This window comes from Entelurus aequoreus, linkage group LG12 (genome assembly GCF_033978785.1).
Source record: "Entelurus aequoreus isolate RoL-2023_Sb linkage group LG12, RoL_Eaeq_v1.1, whole genome shotgun sequence".
Taxonomy (NCBI): domain Eukaryota; kingdom Metazoa; phylum Chordata; class Actinopteri; order Syngnathiformes; family Syngnathidae; genus Entelurus; species Entelurus aequoreus.
The window spans coordinates 19,913,532-19,934,994 of record NC_084742.1 but is presented as its reverse complement, the minus strand read 5'-3'; the positions used below and the strand labels follow the sequence as shown (position 1 = coordinate 19,934,994).

The 21,463-nt window shown below is 40.0% G+C and overlaps 1 protein-coding gene across 1 annotated transcript in view; it reads left to right on the top strand.

Moving 5' to 3' along the window:
- Positions 1-21,463, top strand: part of LOC133661671 (disintegrin and metalloproteinase domain-containing protein 33-like) — a 141,256-nt gene extending 119,793 nt beyond the window's left edge. Inside the window, exons 13-23 of the mRNA XM_062065057.1 lie at positions 3,443-3,532; positions 4,725-4,920; positions 5,106-5,214; positions 7,845-8,049; positions 10,563-10,640; positions 15,229-15,337; positions 19,153-19,294; positions 20,136-20,238; positions 20,317-20,541; positions 20,604-20,800; positions 20,874-21,463. Coding sequence (XP_061921041.1) covers positions 3,443-3,532; positions 4,725-4,920; positions 5,106-5,214; positions 7,845-8,049; positions 10,563-10,640; positions 15,229-15,337; positions 19,153-19,294; positions 20,136-20,238; positions 20,317-20,541; positions 20,604-20,800; positions 20,874-20,919 — 1,500 coding nt within the window. The 3' untranslated portion in view covers positions 20,920-21,463. The remainder of the gene's footprint in view (positions 1-3,442; positions 3,533-4,724; positions 4,921-5,105; positions 5,215-7,844; positions 8,050-10,562; positions 10,641-15,228; positions 15,338-19,152; positions 19,295-20,135; positions 20,239-20,316; positions 20,542-20,603; positions 20,801-20,873) is intronic.

Sequence of the window (21,463 nt, the reverse complement as noted above, 5' to 3'; positions counted from 1 at the left end):
TACATTAATTCCAAAAAAAAGACATGTGTTCTTGTCTCTCATGAAGATTGTGAATTATAGGCAAAATTCTAGAAAACACAAAACAAGTATAGTTCCCCATTAAGTTCTTCCACATCAAATTGATCCAAGGTGAGGAGGAATTTTAAAGTATTACAAAAAACTTCCCAAAGTGGACCTCTTTTTTGTTACTATGCTAAACACTTGTTACCACAAAGTTAGAAGTATAGAATTGTCTTGGTCAGATTAGGAATTGGGATTCAGCTGGGAACGAAGAGCTCTAGGCTAACCCCTAATTGATCAATTCATTGATTAAGCGTCTTTGTGGTGCTTCTTTAACTAACTAGGCCTCATCCTACATGCAGCATGCGTTTCATTGTTTTCTCACACTTGAGAGATTTTCGTAAAGTTTGTTCAAATGTCTGCTGTGTAAAATCAATAGAGCGGCTGAGCAAACCCGCTTTGCTTTGAGCAGCTGCAAGTGGCTGTCGCCGGGAGGCTTCTGACAAGCTCCTCGCTTTCAGTACAGCTACAAGACGCTGCTTGATAAACATACATACGCACACGTTGCCAGCGTTAGGGTTTGCAGACAAGGAAAGTCCAAAGAGCAGTTTGAAGAGTTCTTTGTGCTTTGCTCAGAGATAATTCCATCATTTGTTCTTTGTGACAGCACACAAACGACTGCATACTCTTGTTGTTGTTTTCATCACCCATAATCTCCTACGTCTCCTGCCAGCATGATCACCTTCTTCCTCTTTAAATCCTCCTCTCCTCTTGCTCGAATCAACTTCTACATTTATTAGAGGGTGCCATGGCAACAGGAGATGCTCTGTGCCGCAATGTGTCGCACCTCTGCATTTTATTTTTACACACTTTCCCTCACCCCCATCTTTTTGAAGTTTTGACATGCCTGTCGTAATTTTAATCCCCTAATGCCCCACCCAAAGCACTGCAAAGTCACTCATTTTTAATGCTTTCTGAGTGGCATGGTGCACTTTACTAACATGACTCAGGGCAGTGCTTCTACATTATTATCTGTAATGACCCCTGTGGGGGACAGAAATGTTTCCATGACCCCTCTGAATGAAACTACTATTGAGAACTTGATCTTATCTTTTTATTTATCTGTATAGACTGTGTGAGCTATATTCTTTATATTTACCGCTGACGATGACTCCTTTTTTCTTTTCATTCCTGTCACATCTCTCTGCCTCCGTTATCTCTGTACACATCTGTTCCTGTGTACTTAACTACTGCTACCAGGTAGAACAGGGAGCTTGTTGATTAGATTGACCACTGCTGCCATCTAGCTGCAAACATGTGTATCATTCTAGCATGAATACAAGAATGTGGACATAAATAATGAAAGTCTCGCCTGAAAACTCACCAACTGACCAGCCCCCAGGGCGTCCCCACCCCCAAACCCTCCCTTGTGCAATTCCTTCATGTGGTGTTTTAAATCCAAAAACAAAACAGACAAGGTCATGATATTTTTTGATGTGTTATAAAAGACCTTGCCACACGAGCACACATACAGTAAAACCCAGTGAAGTCAGTCCCACGTGTATGTCGATAATTGCTCTATGTTGATCAACTCATTCATCGTGTTGTTTTTAGCACTAAAAAGTGCCCGCCTAAGCATTGTCAACATGGTCGACCGCTTTTGTCGACACAAATTTTAATCAAAGAGATCATTTCTATGAAAACTCAGTGCATTTTGTCAACAATGGTGTAGTGAAACAACAACATGCAATGATTTATACCCATTGAGGAAATTTTGATTTAAAGGAGACCTCAAATGAGTCTAATCAACAGTTAACACACTTTATTGTGATCTAGATTTGAGTAATTAGTATTTGATACTCTTAGATATTGGGTTTCACTATGTAAAGCGCTTTGAGTCACTTGAGAAAAAGCGCTATATAAATGTAATTCACTTCACTTCACTTAGGTATACATTTTGTGTACATTTTGCTCCACAGTTACATTATAACCAGCTTTTTTGGTCCGTCTGGTTTGTGTGTGGAAGCGTTCCCTTTAGATTGCAAATGAAACACTCCACGCCCCGCACTCAACAACATTTTTAGAATTGATCTTATGAAAATGTACACTATTTGGGTATTTTGAAGACAAATCACCACTATTTATTTTGTATGTAGATTTACCAGTCCCAACATTAGGTATACCTTGTGTACCGCACGACGCAAAAAGAGCAGCATTTACCATCATTTACTGTATTTATTAATTGCATATCAGTGTTTTTGTGTGCATACCACGATAGACCTGCTCAGTGGCCTTGTGGTTTGAGTGTCCGCCCTGAGATCGGTAGGTCGGGAGTTCAAACCCCGGCCGAGTCATACCAAAGACTATAAAAATGGGACCCATTACCTCCCTGCTTGGCACTCAGCATCAAGGGTAGGAATTGGGGGTAAAATCACCAAAATGATTCCCGAGCGCGGCGACCACTGCTGCTCACTGCTCCCCTCACCTCCCATGGGGTGAAACAAGGAGAGGGTAATTTCACCACACCTAGTGTGTGTGTGACTATCTTAACTTTAACTTTAATAAGATGATGCGTCCAAGATGAAAATAATACTTTACTCTATGATTCCAACTTTTTCATTATTGTTCCTCAAACCAAATAGTGTTGTCGCAATGACACAATTTTTTGTCTGAGCTAATCCAACTTTGTATTGGTCCGTGACAAAACAGTCCAAAGTAAAATGTATTTATTGTATTATATTTGTTGTATTTATTTTATAGACATCAGAGCAGGCTGGAGAGCATGAGACAAAAATAAAATACATTGTCGGCTTCGGGCAGCGGCAAACAGTCTCACAGCCTGAAGCAGAGGTGAAGGAAATTCTAGAAATGACCACATAAGTACATTCACCACATAAGTACATTCACCACATTGTGACATCCCACTGCGCCCAAAGTTAAAAGAAGACTCCAAAACACGGTGTTCAGAGGCATCGAAAACAGCATGCAAGCTCACGCCCAAATGCATGAACCTTATGATTTGATGCTTTGGCATTGTTTAACATAAGTATCCAACATTGTAACATTTTGTAAGTCAGTAAACAAGAAGATAATCATAGGTCCTCTTGAAGCTTAAAAAAAACATTGCAGTTATATCGTTTCAATCACAGCGACTAACAAAATACGCCTATTCATTTTTTAGATATTTGGTCACCAGGAGAAAGATCTGTGCGTGTGCTTTATTGTCATTGCAGTCAAGACGTATAATAAAATTACCGCTTTAAAAAAGATTTCGGTTTTGTCGATGTCAATGAGCTTGTCTGAAGTACGTCGTAAGAGGGGGTTCCACTGTATTATCTAAAAGTCAAATTTTCCAAATTTGAAAAACATCCGTTCACATGAAACCACATTTACCAATGCCCATGTTCGTGTTGACAGCCTCAGTATTCTCAATTGTTTACAGGAATGTACCAATGACTGTTGCAATGCCAACAACTGCACTCTGAAGGAGGAGGCTCAGTGTGCTCATGGGGTGTGTTGCCAAGGCTGTAAGGTAACACGCGCGTGCACACACACACATACAGCAGTCCATTATGACATTATCACCTTCGTAGGCTTTTACGACGACTTCCGTTGCGGCACCTAGTTTCAGTTTCAAACCGCAACAGCGTCCCTAAGTGCAGCGCTGTAATGCTGATTCTGACATTTCGCTGTAAGAGAGAGGTGTCAAAGCTGAGTACCTACACTGTTTGTTTCAGATGTAATCCAAAGTTACAGAAAAAAATGAAAATGCAAAGAGTCCACTTGGATACGTTTTTGTTCATTTAAGCTGCTTAACTAGCTGGACAATAAAACATACTTACATAAACAAAGATGCATATGCAAAAGTGCAATATATTTATCTGTACAGTAATCTATTTATATCTGCACATTATTTTGTAAATGCAAACACTCTGCACCTTATTGCTCTTTTATCCTGCACTACAACGAGCTAATGCAACGAAATTTCGTTGTTATCTGTACTGTAAAGTTCAAATTTTAATGACAATAAAAGGAAGTGTAAGTCTTAAACCAATTCAATATAAATCAATATATACTCAGGTTAAAGGTAGATGTCGTTGGAGATGACAAAGTAAAATAATAAATGTATTTTATTTTTACAATATGCTGGAGGTCAATAAAAAACGAGCTGCATGCTAAAAATGGTCACACCACTGTTTATTTGTTACCATTAACTATGTATTATAGATGGTTAAACAATGGGCTTCACATTTATGATTGGTAATGAATGCAAACTTGAAAAGCGTCTTTATGAGGCACGGGTGAAACATGCAATTAGTCAGTTGTGGGATCTATAAAAATCCTGTGGATGGGGTGTTAATTAATCGTGTGTACAAGCAATTGAGGCATAATGGATTGTACCACTTGGCTGCAACCATCTGCGGACTGTTCAGCAAGCAAGTTGAATTCTAAAAGGATCACTGTTAAGAAAAAAATGACAATTATGCCCACAGTTGTATCACCAACATTCAGAACAGTCCTGTGCTTCGCCATTTGACCTTGATATGAAAGCATTAGAATCATTTATTCAACATTTCTTGCATCGCTGCTGTTGCCATAGCGATCCAGTCTTTGTGGTCTATAATATTGATGGCAAAGGCCCAGATAGCGCCCTATGCCGTGGGGCAAACCATAAACATGAGAATGCTTACTTCGTATCTTCACCCCTCCTCTCTCGGCTCCAGTTGAAACAGGCAGGCACCATGTGCCGGGGCCCGGCTGGGACCTGCGATCTGCCCGAGTACTGCACGGGGGCGTCGCCTTACTGCCCCGCCAATGTCTACCTGCTGGACGGCTCCACCTGCCAGTACGGACGGGCCTATTGCTACAACGGCATGTGTCTGACCCACGAGCAGCAGTGCCTCCAGCTGTGGGGCTCCGGTAAGGAAGCATCCTCTTCTCGTGAACATTGTGCTCAATTCTCTTGTAAATGTGACGTTTCCGTCAAACATGTCAACCACATTGACTGTGAACTCCTACAGTTCAGCTGTGAAGTGTTTATCTATTGATTTATTGTTTTTATTTTTTCGAGCAGTAAGCAATTATGGAATACATGGTGTTTCCAGGTGCCCGGCCGGCCCACGACGCCTGCTTTGAAGACGTCAATGCGGCAGGAAACGCTTTCGGAAACTGCGGTAAAGATGAGCACGGCAACTACATGAAGTGTGCAAAAAGGTGAGTGATGATGGTGAATGAAGATGTGCTCTACTCCAATGTGTGATGACGCAGGATGTCCACAATGCGCTGAAGACTATTTTAGGATGAGAGGAAATTGGTGGATTAGATGAAGTGAAGCGAACATAATCATCCTCCTTTTTTTGTCCTATGTTAACATTTAGGGGGGGAAAATCATGTTTTGGGGTTTTTTTTACATGCTAACCCAGTTAGCCTAACTATGGCGGTGCTGCAGCTAATGAATGGATCTAAATGAGCAATTTAGTTATGTTAATTAGGAAATTGATAATCATGATGATGATGATGATGTTGCCCTACAGTAGTCATTAGACACTGCAGTGAGGCTGATTAGAGGATATGTAAATGCAATACGTCCCCAGACGGAGCCTGACTAATCGTTGCATTAGTCACCGCGCTATCATACTGTAATTGTCAGCATTTATCCACTCAGACGGCACGTGTGAGTTTGTGTACTTGCCTGTCTCTGTCTGCATATCAATGAAGAAGATGTTAGTGATGATAAGAAAGTATTCACAAGAATAGATCAACAAAAAACAAACCAATACAGTGGAGGAAATAAGTACAGTGGTACCTCAACTTTAGAGTGTGTTTGAGATAAAAGCTTTCTCAGTTAAAAGTTATGCTTTAATTTGCCGACAAAAATTTGAGTTACAAGCATACCTGCCATTAGTTAGCGCAGCAAATATCACAGTAAACCCTGTAAGATCCGCCTAAAACATCTGGTCTTACTCGCTAGCATTAGCTTATAGCTAGGGGTCGACATAACTTTGTTTTCTAACCATGGGAACGGAGAAAGTGAGTGAGAAGGTCAATGCTATAAAGAAGCAGATGATATTTATTGATTTAAAGAAAGAAATCATAATAAACAAGCTCGCTAACTTAACAACGGCTAAGATGTTAAAATATCTAAACAGCATACATTTATCCTTGAAAATATGGAACAACTGGAGGAGAGACCGTAGAAGTCTACTCCACAAGGTAAATTCTGTACATTATTTTTACATTACTTCATAAAGTACTGTTGGATTGTTTGTAATCATTTCTATTGTATTGTAATATTTATTTTCTAAAAGTGAAGTGTTTTTCTTTTTAAAAGGCATGTTACGTGTTACAATCGTGCTGTTTTTTAGGGGTTGGGGGTTAAGGGGGAAAGCACCAATCAAATTGATTTTAATACATTTCAGTGGGAGATGTTCATTTGAGATAGTGTTTTCAGTTAAGAGCTCTGTCACAGAACCAATTAGGCTCATAAGTTGAGGTACTACTGTGTTTGTTTTTATTATGTAAATGTACCCTCTTATAGAGATTTCAAGATTCCATTATTTAATGGCAGATTAATTGTACAGAGAGAGACATAATGTGAAAAACATTTAAAGGGGTCTTATTATGCAAAAACAACTTTTAGATTAAACCACCCACAAAACGGCACATCCTGAAGAGAATAGATCCTGAAGATAGTCTGTAAAACATAATCTATGCAAAATGTTGACCAAAGAACCACCATTACATCTTATGTACACCACAAGGAAGTGTTTAAATTTAGAAAAACATCATAATATGACCCCTGTAAATAAAGACTGTATATTATTACTAAATTATAAAATATTAAAGAAATTAGTATTTGATCCTCTACCATACCGGTTATGTGTCCATTAAGCACACATTAATCGTGTCCCATTACGAAAGTACTCCTAATCTCAATCTCTTAAAATTGATAAAAGACATGTTTCAGAGAAACAGTCTCTTGTGTTCAAACATCTCCACCACAATGGGGAAGACCAAAGAGCTATCAAATGACCTCAGGGACCAGATTGTAGACCTGCACAAGACTGGAATGGACCACAAGATGATGAGAAATAGGCCACTTTTGGTGCAATAATTCATAAATTAATGAAATACAAGATAGCAATCAATCGCTCTTGCTCTGGAGCTCCATGCAAGAATTCACCTGATGGTGTAAGAATGATTGTTAGAAAGGTGAGAGACTAGCTCAGAATTACAAGGGGAAAGCTGGGTAATGGTATCAAGGACATTGGAAGCACAGTCACTAAGAAAAAACATTAGTAACACTTTTCTGTAATGATTTGAGAACCTGCAGAGCCTGAAGGTCCCACTGCTTTACAGGCCCATCTGAAGTTTGACAATCAACACCTGAATGACTCAAACATTGGGAGAATGTAATGTGGTCGCATGTGACCAAAATCAAGCTCTTTGGCATCAAGTTGACTGGAAGTGTTTGGGTGCAGAGAAATGCTTAATCTGACTCTAACAACAGCATCCCTATTGCCAAACATGGAGGTGCAAACATTCTGCTGATTTTTCTTCTGAACAAAAACCCTCCTGTGATCGTTGCAATTCTGCTGACCAACTCCAAGAAACATAAACAGGGGTTGTACAAAAAGTGTATAATTTATAACCTCTATGTATTGTTATTTGTTGCACTCTGTCTCTGTGTTACAATAAATGTAGCATAAAAGTTCTGGATTGTTCATTTTAAGGGGTTAGACTTAAACAATCAAGACGGGATCAAATACTTGTTTTACGCACTGTGCATATAGTTCTCCTGCTAGTTTGTGGGCATTAAGACTGTTGCATGTGTTTGTGTGCAGTGATGCCAAGTGTGGAAAGATCCAGTGCCACAGTGCTGCCAAGAAGCCCAAAGGTACCAACGCTGTGTCCATCGACACCACCATCAAGACGGGAGGCATGGAGGTGAAGTGTCGCGGGACCTACGTCTACAGCACGCAGGACGGCCAGGGGGACCTACCCGACCCCGGCCTTGTCGTGACCGGCACCAAGTGTGGCGAGGGCCAGGTGCGTCCTCGATTCAGCAAAGTGTGACGTTACTTGTTATTCAAAGACAGCCGAAGCCAAATTACAAGTCTCAGATATTTGAACAACGAGCGCTGTCTCTCTCTCCTGGGCACTTATCAAATGCAACGTTTGGATCGGAGGAACGACCTTGCTAATTCTCAGCCACTTTTTCCAGACAAATTCCACTTCGACAATTGAGGTACGCACCATGAGCAATATATTTAAGAAGTAATAGAAAATACACTGTCAGGCAGTCAGTTCACCTGCTCTACTATTGCGACTTTGGCACTAACAGATGTGTACACACACCGCTGTGTCCCTTCTGCTATTAGTGTGGCATTAAAGTTAAAGTTAAAGTACCAATGATTGTCTCACACACACACTAGGTGTGGTGAAATTTGTCCTCGGCATTTGACCCATCCCCTTGTTCACCCCCTGGGAGGTGAGGGGAACAGTGGGCAGCAGCGGTGGCTGCGCCCAGGAATCATTTTTGGTGATTTAACCCCCAATTCCAACCCTTGATGCTGAGTGCCAAGCAGGGATTTAATGGGTCCCATTTTTATAGTCTTTGGTATGACTCGGCCGGGGTTTGAACTCACAACCTACCGATCTCAGGGCGGACACTCTCACCACTAGTAGTATTGTATGTAACAAAAATTCTGCAAATGCCAAAAAACACACACAACCCCCAAAGACAACTGCAGGAGAGATATGCTGCAACTTCACAAAATATAACAAAAGTTAGCCAGGCACCACCAGGAAGTTAACTGGGGGCACCAAACCTGAGAGTTATGTGTCATTAAATACTTAAGATGTCATATTTTACAAGATTATTGAGCAAGCAATTTCTACAGCCAAGTAAAGACCTAAATAACAATTAATTTTACCAACATTTTTGTGGGATATCTTTAAAGGGGAACTGCACTTTTTTTAATTTTTTCTATCATTTACAATCCTTATGTGAGACAAGCACACATATGTTTTTCTTTGTTTATGCAGTCTAACTAGTAAATAAACGCTAGCAGAAGTCAGCTAACAATGGAGGTAATGGGATTCACTCTATATCGCCTATAAAGCACTATTTAAAAAATGCAATAACCTCCTTTTATATACATGCTGTAAGTGTATATGTAATGTAGTAACAGGCACATTCATAACAACATATAATATTTATGCATTTTAGTCATTTTAAGCTTACAGCTGTGGATTAATTTCAAAGACACATTACAGCGTTTGCGATTTCTTTCAAAAATAAAATACAACTACTACTTGGCAGACTTTATGCTACCCAACAATGACTACTTTGAGACAAATGATGATCCAGAATCTTATATTTTTTAGCCTAAGTATGAGGATAATCAGTTACAAGTTTTAGAAGCTAAGTGATCTAATCCAGCAAGTAGCAGTATTGCTAAGTGCTAAACAAGAAATACAAACTACAAACATAATAAAACAATCACTTACCGTACAATGTCTTCTCTCACTGAGATGCCGACTGATGGGATGTTCATATTTTCCCGCTTAGATGGAGCAATAATTGTAAACCTCACGCAGGTAAAAAAAAAAAAAAAAAAAAGGTGGCAACAAACCAGCGTCTTTTCATGTCTTTCTTGCCTTTGTTTGTAGCATTTCTGCACATTTGCCCCTGTACACCACTGTAAGTAGAGTGTAGGATATTTGTACTAGACACTGAATTGTGAATTATTTTTCTTTAGCACTTTTCTCTAGAGACTCAAGCGCTTTACATAGTGAAACATATCTACATCTATTAAGCTACATTTAAACCAGTGTGTGTGGCACTGGGAGCAGGTGGGTGAGGTGTCTTGCCCAAGGACACAATGGCAGTGACTAGGCTGGCGGAAGCGAGGATCGAACCTGGAACCCTCAAGTTGCTGGCACGGCCACTTTACCAACCGAGCCGCGCTGCCACAAAGCAAATAAATGGCAGTGGATTAAACCAGCAGGGGGCACATTAATTGGAGCATTTTGCATGATTCTATTTGAAAAACAGACCTAATCAGTAAAATATCTGCAAATAAGACAGCAGCAACAGTAACAGCATGATACTGGTACTTTCTTTTTCACGTCACTCTTTAAAATGTGTATTTCTGTGTAAAAGTGCCAAAGTGTACTCCCTTAAAAACAAAAGGGAGAGAATTTCCCACGACCAACCTGAATTTAATTACTAGTGAGAACTTGATATTAACCATCATATTTTTTCTGTACAACGCACTGTGCGAGTTACATTCTTTATATATGCTGCTGACTCCTTTTTCTTTTCAATCCTGTCACCTCACCTCACCGTGACCCCCCAGGGGATCCCATTCCACTATTTGAGAAACACTGTGTTAACGTTTTCTTTCTTTGCAAGTAATAGAATACACAAGTGAGATGGTTGATCATGAAAGTGCTCAAACTGGAAGAACGCATAAAGTTTTAAATCTGTTTTCAGTGCCAGCTGAAGTGTGTCTCTGAGGCAAATATTCCACATCCACTTGCTTTTGTTCTCACAGGTATGTCGGGACCGCCGGTGTCAAAACGCATCTTTTAACGAGCTGGAGGTTTGCATCGCACGCTGCCACGGCAATGGAGTAAGGACACACACACACGCACACCTACACACACACACAGAAAAAAAACACTGCCATGATCTGTGTCCTTGTGCTAAACTTGTGTGTTTTGCCATTGCACAAAGCAGCCGTAAAAGGCAGGAATGATAAGATGAAATTAAACAACAGCTGAAATACAGCAGTCTTCCCGAGGTAATGAGCTATTTATTGGAACCGTACAAGCAAGCCTGAGGCAGATAAGGAGACATCATGCAAGGTTTATGAGTCCATAAACTTTTGCTCAAGGCTTCATTGTGGTGATGGTCACCAGGCTCTAGCTGATATTTTATAGTAATGAAGTAGCCAATGTGGGTCAGTACACCTCCTGCATATGGCTGTCTTTTGTCATCGAGACTACTATGCATTAGTGGATGGGGATGTAGGAGGTAGACTGTGGACATGTGCGTTGCGCGACACGATGAAGTCATGTGATGTTGGACAAGACCAGGCTAGTCCCAGCTGTCACCAAGGTTTACACGAGGGTCCCGATTGTTGCTATTATTATTATTATTATTATTATTATTATTATTATCCTGCATCCACACACACTGTTCAATGTGTTGGCTTTTAGGATCATGGTCACTTTGAAACATGTCCGACACACCAAATGAAGGAACATACCTTAAACACAGACTTGTGCATCCTAAAGACCGGACACCCCACACCCACAAAGACAATCTGGTCTATGCTATCCAGTGTAATGTTGAATGCACTGATTCATATATTGGGGAAACAAAACAACCACTAAGCCGACGCATGCCACAGCATCGACGGGCAAATTCTTCAAGCAAAGACTTAGCTGTCTACCTGCACCTTTGGTAGAAACAGCACTCATTTGAGAACAAAAATTTACAGATTCTGGACAGGGGGGGGATTGTACCAAAGAGGAGTGAGGGAAGCCATCTATGCCTGCACTTTTTTGGTAATTTTGCCTATCGTTTACAATCATTATGAAAGACACAAGATGGATGTATTTGTTAATGCATTCTAACTTGTAAATAAACGTACATAAAAGCCTGCTTGAAGCGGAACAATACTCCATTTACATTTTGTGACTTGAATATGATTGGCAACACTAAATTGGCCCTAGTGTATGAACGGGAGTGTGAATGTTGTCTGTTGATCTGTATTGGCCCTGCGATGAGGTGGGGACTTGTCCAGGGTGGACCCCGCCTTCCGCCCGAATGCAGCTGAGATAGGCTCCATCACCCCCAGCGACCCTGAAAGGGACAAGCGGTAAAAAATGGATGGATGATTGGACTTGAATATTAAAGGTGCCATGTGTAATAATGTGGCCAGAAATGGTACTGCAATTACGGTCAAAATTCTGTTGTCCCCTACCACTCTTCATGACTGAGGTTGCCAGATACGCAGCCGAATCCGAATCATACTCCAAGGAACTTCAAATGGCAATCGTCGAGTCCTACGCTGTAGGTTCCTCTTGTTTATGCAAGATGGTTTACTAAGTAATTATGCCACATTTTACTGATGTCGATTAGCCAAATGTATTTGTAAAGTTACACAGCAATATTTTCGTCAGGAGTCGGAACAGATTGTTGGCATTACCCTGCTAATATTTCTTGTTTGACTGCACGGACTACCATCAAAATAATTATATATAATATATTATATATCGCATAGGCCTACTTTGATGGCCAGCCAAGGCCAACACTAAAATGACTGCCACATTTCGTTCAGCATAACTCCATGTTGCATCCAACCTGACGCACTGCATTCTCTTCCATGTATGCACATCACTAAGCTGACCTTACGTCCTCTTTTCCCCGGACATGTCCTCTTTTGCGGGGGTGTCCGGGCGGGCTTTCTTAAATGCCTCAAATGTCCGGCATTTTGAATTAGGGTTGCGAGTATTTTCAATGTACGTCCAGGGTTAAGTTAAGAAGGGGTTAAAAAAAAAAAACTGAAGGTGTGTGCACCACCAACATTCGGGAGGGAGGGGCAGAGACACAGAGCGAGAGAGCTAGTGAGTGGAGAGAGACATGAGAACAAGAAATGCCGAAACGTAAATGCAACTTCACGGATGATTTGCAGGAAAAGTATCCGTGTTTTCGTCCTGGCCGTGACACATGGGAAGCAGAATGCACTGTGTGCAAAGCAGCAACGTATGTATCTGTGGCAAATAAAGGGGCCAAAGCTCTACAAGCCCATATCGACACTACAAAGCACAAAACAGCTGTGCAGGGCGAGAGCTCATCTGCTGTTTTTTGTTTAAATTTAATTAACTTGTTTTGAGGCATTATTTATGTTTAGATTATATACAAGAGGTTATTTTGAATATTTCTACCTCTGCACTTTTTTTTCCAAAACTGTGAATGTTACAGAATATAAGTGTGACTTATTTTGTTATACTGTCAACCAGTGTTGGCGTTAACCCACTTTTTGTGTTGTTTTTTTTTAATTTTACCATTTGTGGCCCACAGCTAATGTTTTAAAGGCCCACGGCACATTCTAAAAATACTATTAAAATAAACAAAAACATAACAAAAGTGAAATAAAAAAGCTTAAAGGTAAAAATGTAATTTAGAAAAAGTTGCAATGTTGACTAATAAAACAAAGCTGTTTTTTTTTTCTTTCAAACAGTCATTGCTCAAAACATAATATTGAATCAAAATCAATGTTATTATGAATTATTGACCTATCAAAGGTTCCGATTACTTCACATCAAATATTCCACTTTGAAAAATATTTTTTTGGAAGATTTTGCATATTTTGTGTGTTTGCCATAAAAAACATAGTTTTGTTTGACAAAAAAGGGCGAAAAACAAACAAACAAAAAAACCAACATAAAAAAAACTAAAACATTTTGAAATTAGGAATAGATCTGAAGTTGATGTAGACTCCAGAGATTTAAGCGTTAAATATAAAATGTATGTATGCCCTGGCACACCATTATCATCATTTCATGACCCAAGCAAAACACTTTTTACACTTTTATACTGAAATAAATACCCCTACAACTTATTAAATAAAAACATAGAAAAAACTACCAGCAGCGGTAAAGTTTAGATCCATGAAGGAAAGAAGAAAGTGAATGAATGTTTATAACTGAATACATTTACATATGTATACTCATTTGTTTTCTTTTGTATTATCTTTTTTAATGAATTAAGTAACGTTTATGACAACCTTTTTCCAAAACACAATATAGAATGTGAGATATAACAGAATAATGCATACATTTGTCATTTGTTTTCTAAACGCTTACAAAAAAGTGGGACCCCAAAAATTTACTGTGGGACCCCATTTTCATGACTTGATGGGGTCCCTGGCACCCCATTTTGAAAATTCCTAGCGCCAACACTGCTGTCAACAGAGGAGAAAAAATGCTTTATTTAAATAAATATATTATTTATAAAGCAAGTTCGAGTATCATTGGCAAATGTTCACCTAGTCCCGGCCTTGGCGTGCTGCCCGCCTTGGCACGCATATATGTGTCCTCTTTTTGGGATTTCAGAATATGGTCAGCCTACACATCACCATCTTTCAGTGCAAAGTGCAATTATGTTACGCATAAATCATAAAGCTTACTACCATGTCAATACACAAAGTAGAAAATATTACATGTAATGCATTATATTGTCCCTAGCAAATACCACCCCACATGTGTTTGATGCATATGCAGTACCAGAAACCGCAATTAGCCGTGCTAATGTTGGAACGCATTTCCTCAGCGTATCAGCATATAGAGAACGAAATTGGTACTGACACTACCCATGTAGGTTTTATTTGTCGAAAATATAATTGACCGGGCTAGCATGCTAATAAGCATTACACTAGTGTGATACTGCTTCGCTCCTAAGCATTCGTTGCACGAACATACTAGCTTTGTTAGACAAGATCAAAGACTGTATTGGACAATATAGTTTACATACAAAATGTCCATTTCCATTTATTACAAGTAATAAGAAAACGTAAATGCCTGACTTACCTATCAAGGGGTAAATTAGCAAGTTTGGAGTCAGATGAAAAAATCTTCTCCGCCTTCAATCATCTCCATCTTTCAAAGGCAATCCCGATACAAAATCCATCCTTCGTTGTGTCTTTCATAATGATTGTGAATGCTAGGCAAAATTCCCCCAAAATTTGCAGTTCGCCTTTCATGATTACGGCCTTTTCAAATTTAAAGTGTTATCTTTTTCACAAATTTCACTGACATTCTCAAATGTTAGGAAAACTCCATGTTCTATGATTTTCACATTACCATTTCCTCCTTAGTTAAATTAACATTCACAGCTTACTCACTTGTGTCTCCTTTTAACAACGTGAGGTGGGCGTGTACCCAGCCTGGGTGGGAGACTACGAATAAGAAAAAACGTGGGTAACTCCAAGCACATGAAAAAATAACAGGAGAATAAGGTCCTAAGTGTTAACTCTCACTTTGCAACAAAAGTACATCAAGTCACACCTTAAAATAAATCTTAAATTGGGGCTGTCACAGATCACTATTCATTTGATGACGCCTTGACTACAAAAAGTCCATCCCAAATGCGTCAAAATCACAAAAAATGGTACTTCCTTCATTGTCTGATTGTTTGTGTGCGTACTGCAGGTGTGTAACAGCAATGGCAACTGCCACTGTAATCGAGGTTGGGCACCGCCCTTCTGCGAGAAGCCAGGCCTTGGAGGCAGCGTGGACAGCGGGCCCGTGCAGTACGACAGTGAGTACACACACACACTTTTAGGAAGTCATAATAAAGACTCCACATAACTATTCAGTTAAACGCCAAGTCTCCTGTAGTGGTCTACAAAACCAAGTAACCAGAGTCTCTAATTTCAAAAAACATTGGTGTTAACCGTTTTGATGGCAGTACAGTACTATTTACGGTACGGTATACGCACATTCGCTATTTATTTTTTCTCTGCTTTAAAGTGTAAATATTTTTGGGGGATAACTTAATTAGAAAGTATGCGAAAAGGAGTGTTGCGGCTACGAATCCAGCAGAAGGTGCGGTCTCAAGTCAATTCACTCAATGTAGGAAGAAGAAATTGCTAGACATGTGTAAGACTAAATTTAAAACGTGTTTAAAGACTTTCAGGAATATTGTAGGATTTGGAGTTTAAAAATAGGCATCTTTATGGCTTATTATGATGTGTCCATTGTTCACGGTATTCCACCATTCTGGAACTACTGTAGCTGCATTTGCAGTTTCATCAGTGGTCAGCATCCAGCAACTTTATCTACCTCCTTATATGAATGGATGGGGGCCACCCATCCATTCATTTTCTACCGCTTGTCCCATACTTTGTTCTACATTTAAAACACTTCCTTGTGGGCTACATAACATATAATGGTGGTTCTATTGTCACAATGTTGCATAGATTATGTTTTACTGACCACCTTCAAGCAGTTTTCTGACCCTCTCTTCAGAATGCGCCGTTTTGTTGGCGGTCTTATTTACGTGCCAAAGCCTTCCTCCAGGTCAAGCCCCCTTCGGCTGCATGTACCCCATCAGCCATTTTGTTGTTTTTAGCGCTTGCAGATCGATTCTACTAAAAGACATAAGTTGGAACTATATACGCTACGATTCGATTCAATATTTGTGGTTGCCAATACAATTGAGGGACGATCGCATGCGAAACGTTCCAGTGAGTTGAAATAGATTCAGTAACTTTTTAGCAAAAAAATGAAGCAGTGTGACTGTGAAATACTGGATACATGACACTGCAGGTGGAGTTTCCTGTATTCCTGTTATTTCTTGTAAGGGAATTATGTATAAATGAATTATGGAAACAAACAAGCAAGGAAACAACAATTAATGGCCAATGCATTCACATCGTATTCGAATAAGGTGCAACCAACACTTTAGGTTCAATTATCAAGAGGAAACCTTTTCTGCTCACATGTTCTAAATTTAAGACAGTTTCGATAAAAGTACGGTAACCAACATTTTAAGAGTAGATTTACCTCCTAAATAAAGTTCCCCGACCTGGCCTTACAGTATTTGTTCTTCGCCCTGGCCAGAGTCCCAGGTGTGTGGAAGCATATATGCTCCCTCATCTCTGTTGATGGTGTTGACTCCTTGCCTCCTAATTTCCATAGCCTCCTTGATCCATCTCTTGTATTTATTTGTTTCTGATTAAATAATTGGGTGCAAGGTGTTGTGTTCTGGAAGTCGGTGCGTTGCCATAACTTGTTCCGCTGTCACTTCCGTTTTCTCAGTCGGTCGGTTTTGTGGCTTTATATTATTGTGTTGTGCCATTTGTCTTTGTTGTGGTTGCAGCTGAAAGTTTTTGTATTTTAATTAATGATTTTGTCTGTCAGCGTTTGCGTTTATGAATTTTCTTGAGCACCATAGCTATCCGTCATTTTTGTTTTGATTGTACCACAGACGGTGAAATTAACATTTGACGTCCTTATTTTTTAAAAGTGCTAAACTTCCCATAAGGTCGGCATTTCTTAAATCCAATGTTTTCCTTTTTCTAGTATCGATAAAATTGATCGATTCTCTTTTAAAACGATCTCGGATCGATACCTATTTTCCGAAAGACAAACTGGCCAAGCACAGAAATTTGAAATTTAGGAATATAAATATATTCGTAAAAAATATATATATATAAATATATATATTTACTATGGGGTGTAACAATTGATCGATACATCCATATTTATTAGGGCTGCAAATCTTTGGGTGTTCCACGTTTCGATTCAATATCGATTCTTGGGGTCACGATTCGATTCAAAATCGATTTTTTTCGATTCAACGCGATTCTCGATTCAAAAACGATATTTTTCCTATTCAAAACGATTCTCTATTCATTCAATACATAGGATTTCAGCAGGATCTACCCCAGTCTGCTGACATGCAAGCAGAGTAGTAGATTTTTGTAAAAAGCTTTTATAATTGTAAAGGACAATGTTTTATCAACTGATTGCAATAATGTAAATTTGTTTTAACTATTAAATGAACCAAAAATATGACTTATTTTATCTTTGTGAAAATATTGGACACAGTGTGTTGTCAAGCTTATGAGATGCGATGCAAGTGGAAGCCACAGTGACACTATTGTTGTTTTTTGATAATGATAATGTCAATGAGGGATTTCTAATCACTGCTATGTTGAAATTGTAACTAATATTGATACTGTTGTTGATTATATTCATTTTTGTTTCACTACTTTTGGTTTGTTCTGTGTCGTATTATTTATTTATTTATTTGTGTCTCCTCTCAATTGCTCTGTTTATTGCAGTTCTGAGTGTTGCTGGGTCGGGTTTGGTTTTGGAATTGGATTGCATTGTTATGGTATTGCTGTGTATTGTTTTGTTGGATTGATTAATTAAAAAAATAATAATAATAATAAATAAATAAATTTAAAAAATCTATTTTTTAAGAATGAGAATCAATTCTGAATCGCACAACGTGAGAATCGCGATTCGAATTCGAATCGATTTTTTCCCACACCCCTAATATTTATATTACTAAATTTCATATATATGCATGTGTATGTATATATATATATATATATATATATATATATATATATATATATATATATATATATATATATATATATATATATATATATATATATATATATATATATATATATATATACATGTGTGTGTGTGTGTGTGTGTGTGTGTGTGTGTGTGTGTATATACAGTATAGGCCAAAAGTTTGGACACACCTACTCATTTAAAAGCATTTTCTTTATTTTCATGACTATTTACCTTGTAGATTGTCACTGAAGGCATCAAAACTATGACACCTGTGAAGTTAAAACCATTTCAGGTGACTACCTCTTGAAGCTCATGGAGAGAATGCCAAGAGTGTGCCAAAGCAGTAATCAGCGCACAGGGTGGCTATTTTGAAGAAACTAAAATATTAAACATGTTTTCAGTTATTTCACCTTTTTTTGTTAATTACATAACTCCACATGTGTTCATTCATAGTTTTGATGCCTTCAGTGACAATCTACAATGTAAATAGTCATGAAAATAAAGAAAACTAATTGAATGAGGTGTGTCCAAACTTTTGGCCTGTACTAAGGCAAAATACATCACTAAAGTCTCAAAATTTCCACGGCTCATTTGGAGCAAATTTGGAATAAGGCAAGATGGTTTTATAAATATCTCCGCCATGCGTGCATGGTTTTATTTCATATTTTTGGAACTTATGGGGATCCCAAATACACAAAAACAGGTACCAACAGGTAAGAAACATTGTTTTTAATAATAGGACCTCTTTTCAAAACGTTGCTACTCAGATGTTTGTGTGCATGTTACACTTGCCACACTGTTGTTTTGCATGAACTCATCAGCGCTATTAATGCAGTTTGCTCCGTCGTGCGGTAACACCATTAGTTTTTTTTGCTGCTGTGTAGCGCAACATACTTGACATACCCATAAATGACTGTGTGATCAAAGAGCCCAATGTTTTCCTTTCCACTTTATCGTGCCCACAAAATCAGCGGATGATGAGGACATACAGGTATAGTTACATACGTACCTAACGTTGCACGTGTGTGTTTGCAGGTCAAGTGGGCTTGGTGATTGGCCTTTTGTTTGCCTTCCTGGTGGTCCTCCCCGCTGTTCTTCTGCTCTTCTACTGCTACCACGTCAAGACGTCCTACTTCCACAAGTGGCTCACACAGCGAGAGAAGAACAAGAGCAACAAGTACGACAGCCATGCATGTGATGCCATTGTTGTTTGGCACTGCGGCACGCAGGAGACGTCATGTCACACGTCATGTGCTGCCTGGGACTTCGAGAGATCAATACATTTTTAACGACCGCGCCAGCTTGCCCCCGTCACACGCAAACAAAATCCAAGTCCTTATTACCTTGAGAGCTTCTTTTACGAGAGCATCCCTCTGCCTGAAGCTGCGTGACGGAGTGCCGTAAGGCATCCTCAGCTCCTCGCGTGCTGATTTACACCACAGAGAATTTTCTGGAGACCATCCAGTCTTTTAACGAGACCGGCTTTGCAAATGAAGACGACAGGAAATATATCCTGATGGTAGCAGATAGAAGCAAACACGACGACTGGCTTTTAATATGCCACCACATCCATCCATCCATTTTCTACCGCTTGTCCCTTTCGGGGTGGCGGGGGGTGCTGGAGCCTATCTCAGCTGCATTCGGGCGGAACGCAGGGTACACCCTGGACAAGTCAGGGCCAACACAGATAGACAGACAACATTCACACTCACACTTACACACTAGGGACAATTTTTAGTGTTGCCAACCACACTGATTCCAAATAGTCTTCAAAGCACAAGGCTGGCAATCAGGGCTGTCCAGAGTTGGACCAATTGGTGGCATGTAACTTGGTGTTTATTGGCCCTCAGGGTATTCTAAAAATAGGTTTCAGCACATTATGACGGCGGATCACTGATAATCAAAAAAGTTTTGGATAAAATAAAGTTTTTTCCACTTAGCATGTCAATCAGAATATCATCCAAAAGTTATTTGATTTCAGGAGTTCAATTCACTTAATTATTATTTTGTGTGGACAGGACGAATACGTCTGCGGAGAACGGGAAGAAGAACGGCCATCTGAATCCCGCCTTTCACTTAAAGGTTGTGGGACCAATCAGCAAAGCCGGCGTCCACAAGGGGGTGCGTCGCATTTTTGAACTGCCATCATGACTCATGTTGTCAAAATGATTTTATTTGTTTGATTTATCGCTCCTGCAGCTCCCCGCCACCAGCAAAGAGGTCCTTCCTCTCCGACCGGCACCGCCTCCCACCGGCACCCAGCCAGTCAACATTGTGCGACCCCTGCGGCCGGTTCCAAAAGGGTCCCGCCCACCTCTTCCGGCAGGCAAGCCGCCAGGAGTCGCCCGGAAAACCCCACCACCACCACAGCGTCTTAGCCCTCCCAAGAAGCCACTCCCCCTTAACCCGACACGATCCCCACTGGTGAGGCTGTCTTTTGCCTTCCTTTTTTATGCAAAGGAATCAATACAAATGTTTTTTTTTAGCTGCAGCCCAGACCATCCCCCTTCCCACCTCAGAGGCCCCTGCCCCTCAGTCCTGCCAGGGGAGCCTCACCTACAGCAAGTCCAGTCCGAGTGCTGACCTCAAAACCTCCTCCAAGACTGCTGGTCGTGATGCCTCCAGCAGGAGGACTCAGACCTGTGGGGAAAGTATCCACCGTCCCACCTCTCAGAGCTCTTAGGTGGGCACCCTTGGGTTGTTTGTGACGGGCGTCCTGATGCTAGCGTGAATTTTTGTTTTATTCTCTCCTCCAGACCGGTCCCAGGTGTCAAAGCAAACACGGCCTCACCGCCATCATGAAGATGACCTTCTCCCTGGCCGCTGCGCAGCCCTTCCCCACAAAGCCTATTTGCACTAAAGCAACATTGCCGTTTTGGTCGACCGCAGAGAAGCCGCAAGAGGAAGACGATGTCAGAAGAAACAAAAGCGGGCAAAAAAAAAGAAGAGAGAGCGCTCTAAATTTAGCCACATTGACGCAGTTTTGCACGGAGGCCTTGCAGACTGAGACGTTTTGCCAAATCTGTTGTTCTTTTACAGTCATTTTTAAATGTGTAACTCTTGTCTTGTTTACAATTGTTTTTAGGATTTGTGTTCTGTGCCAAAGAGGTCTCTCCATGCCAGGGTGGTGTGTGTCCACAATTGCTTAAAAATTGTCTCAAAGATAATGTTTCGTTACGTTTACCGCAAGTCCACTGATCGTCATAATTTATTGTACCAGAAGAGGAAGTAATGACAGCACTGTTGTTTACATGTGAATGGCGCACACCACCCTGCTGACTTTCATTTGAATGTCTTTTGTGTTGTGTCTTGAAATGTCACATAAAATATTTTTTACAAAACTAAT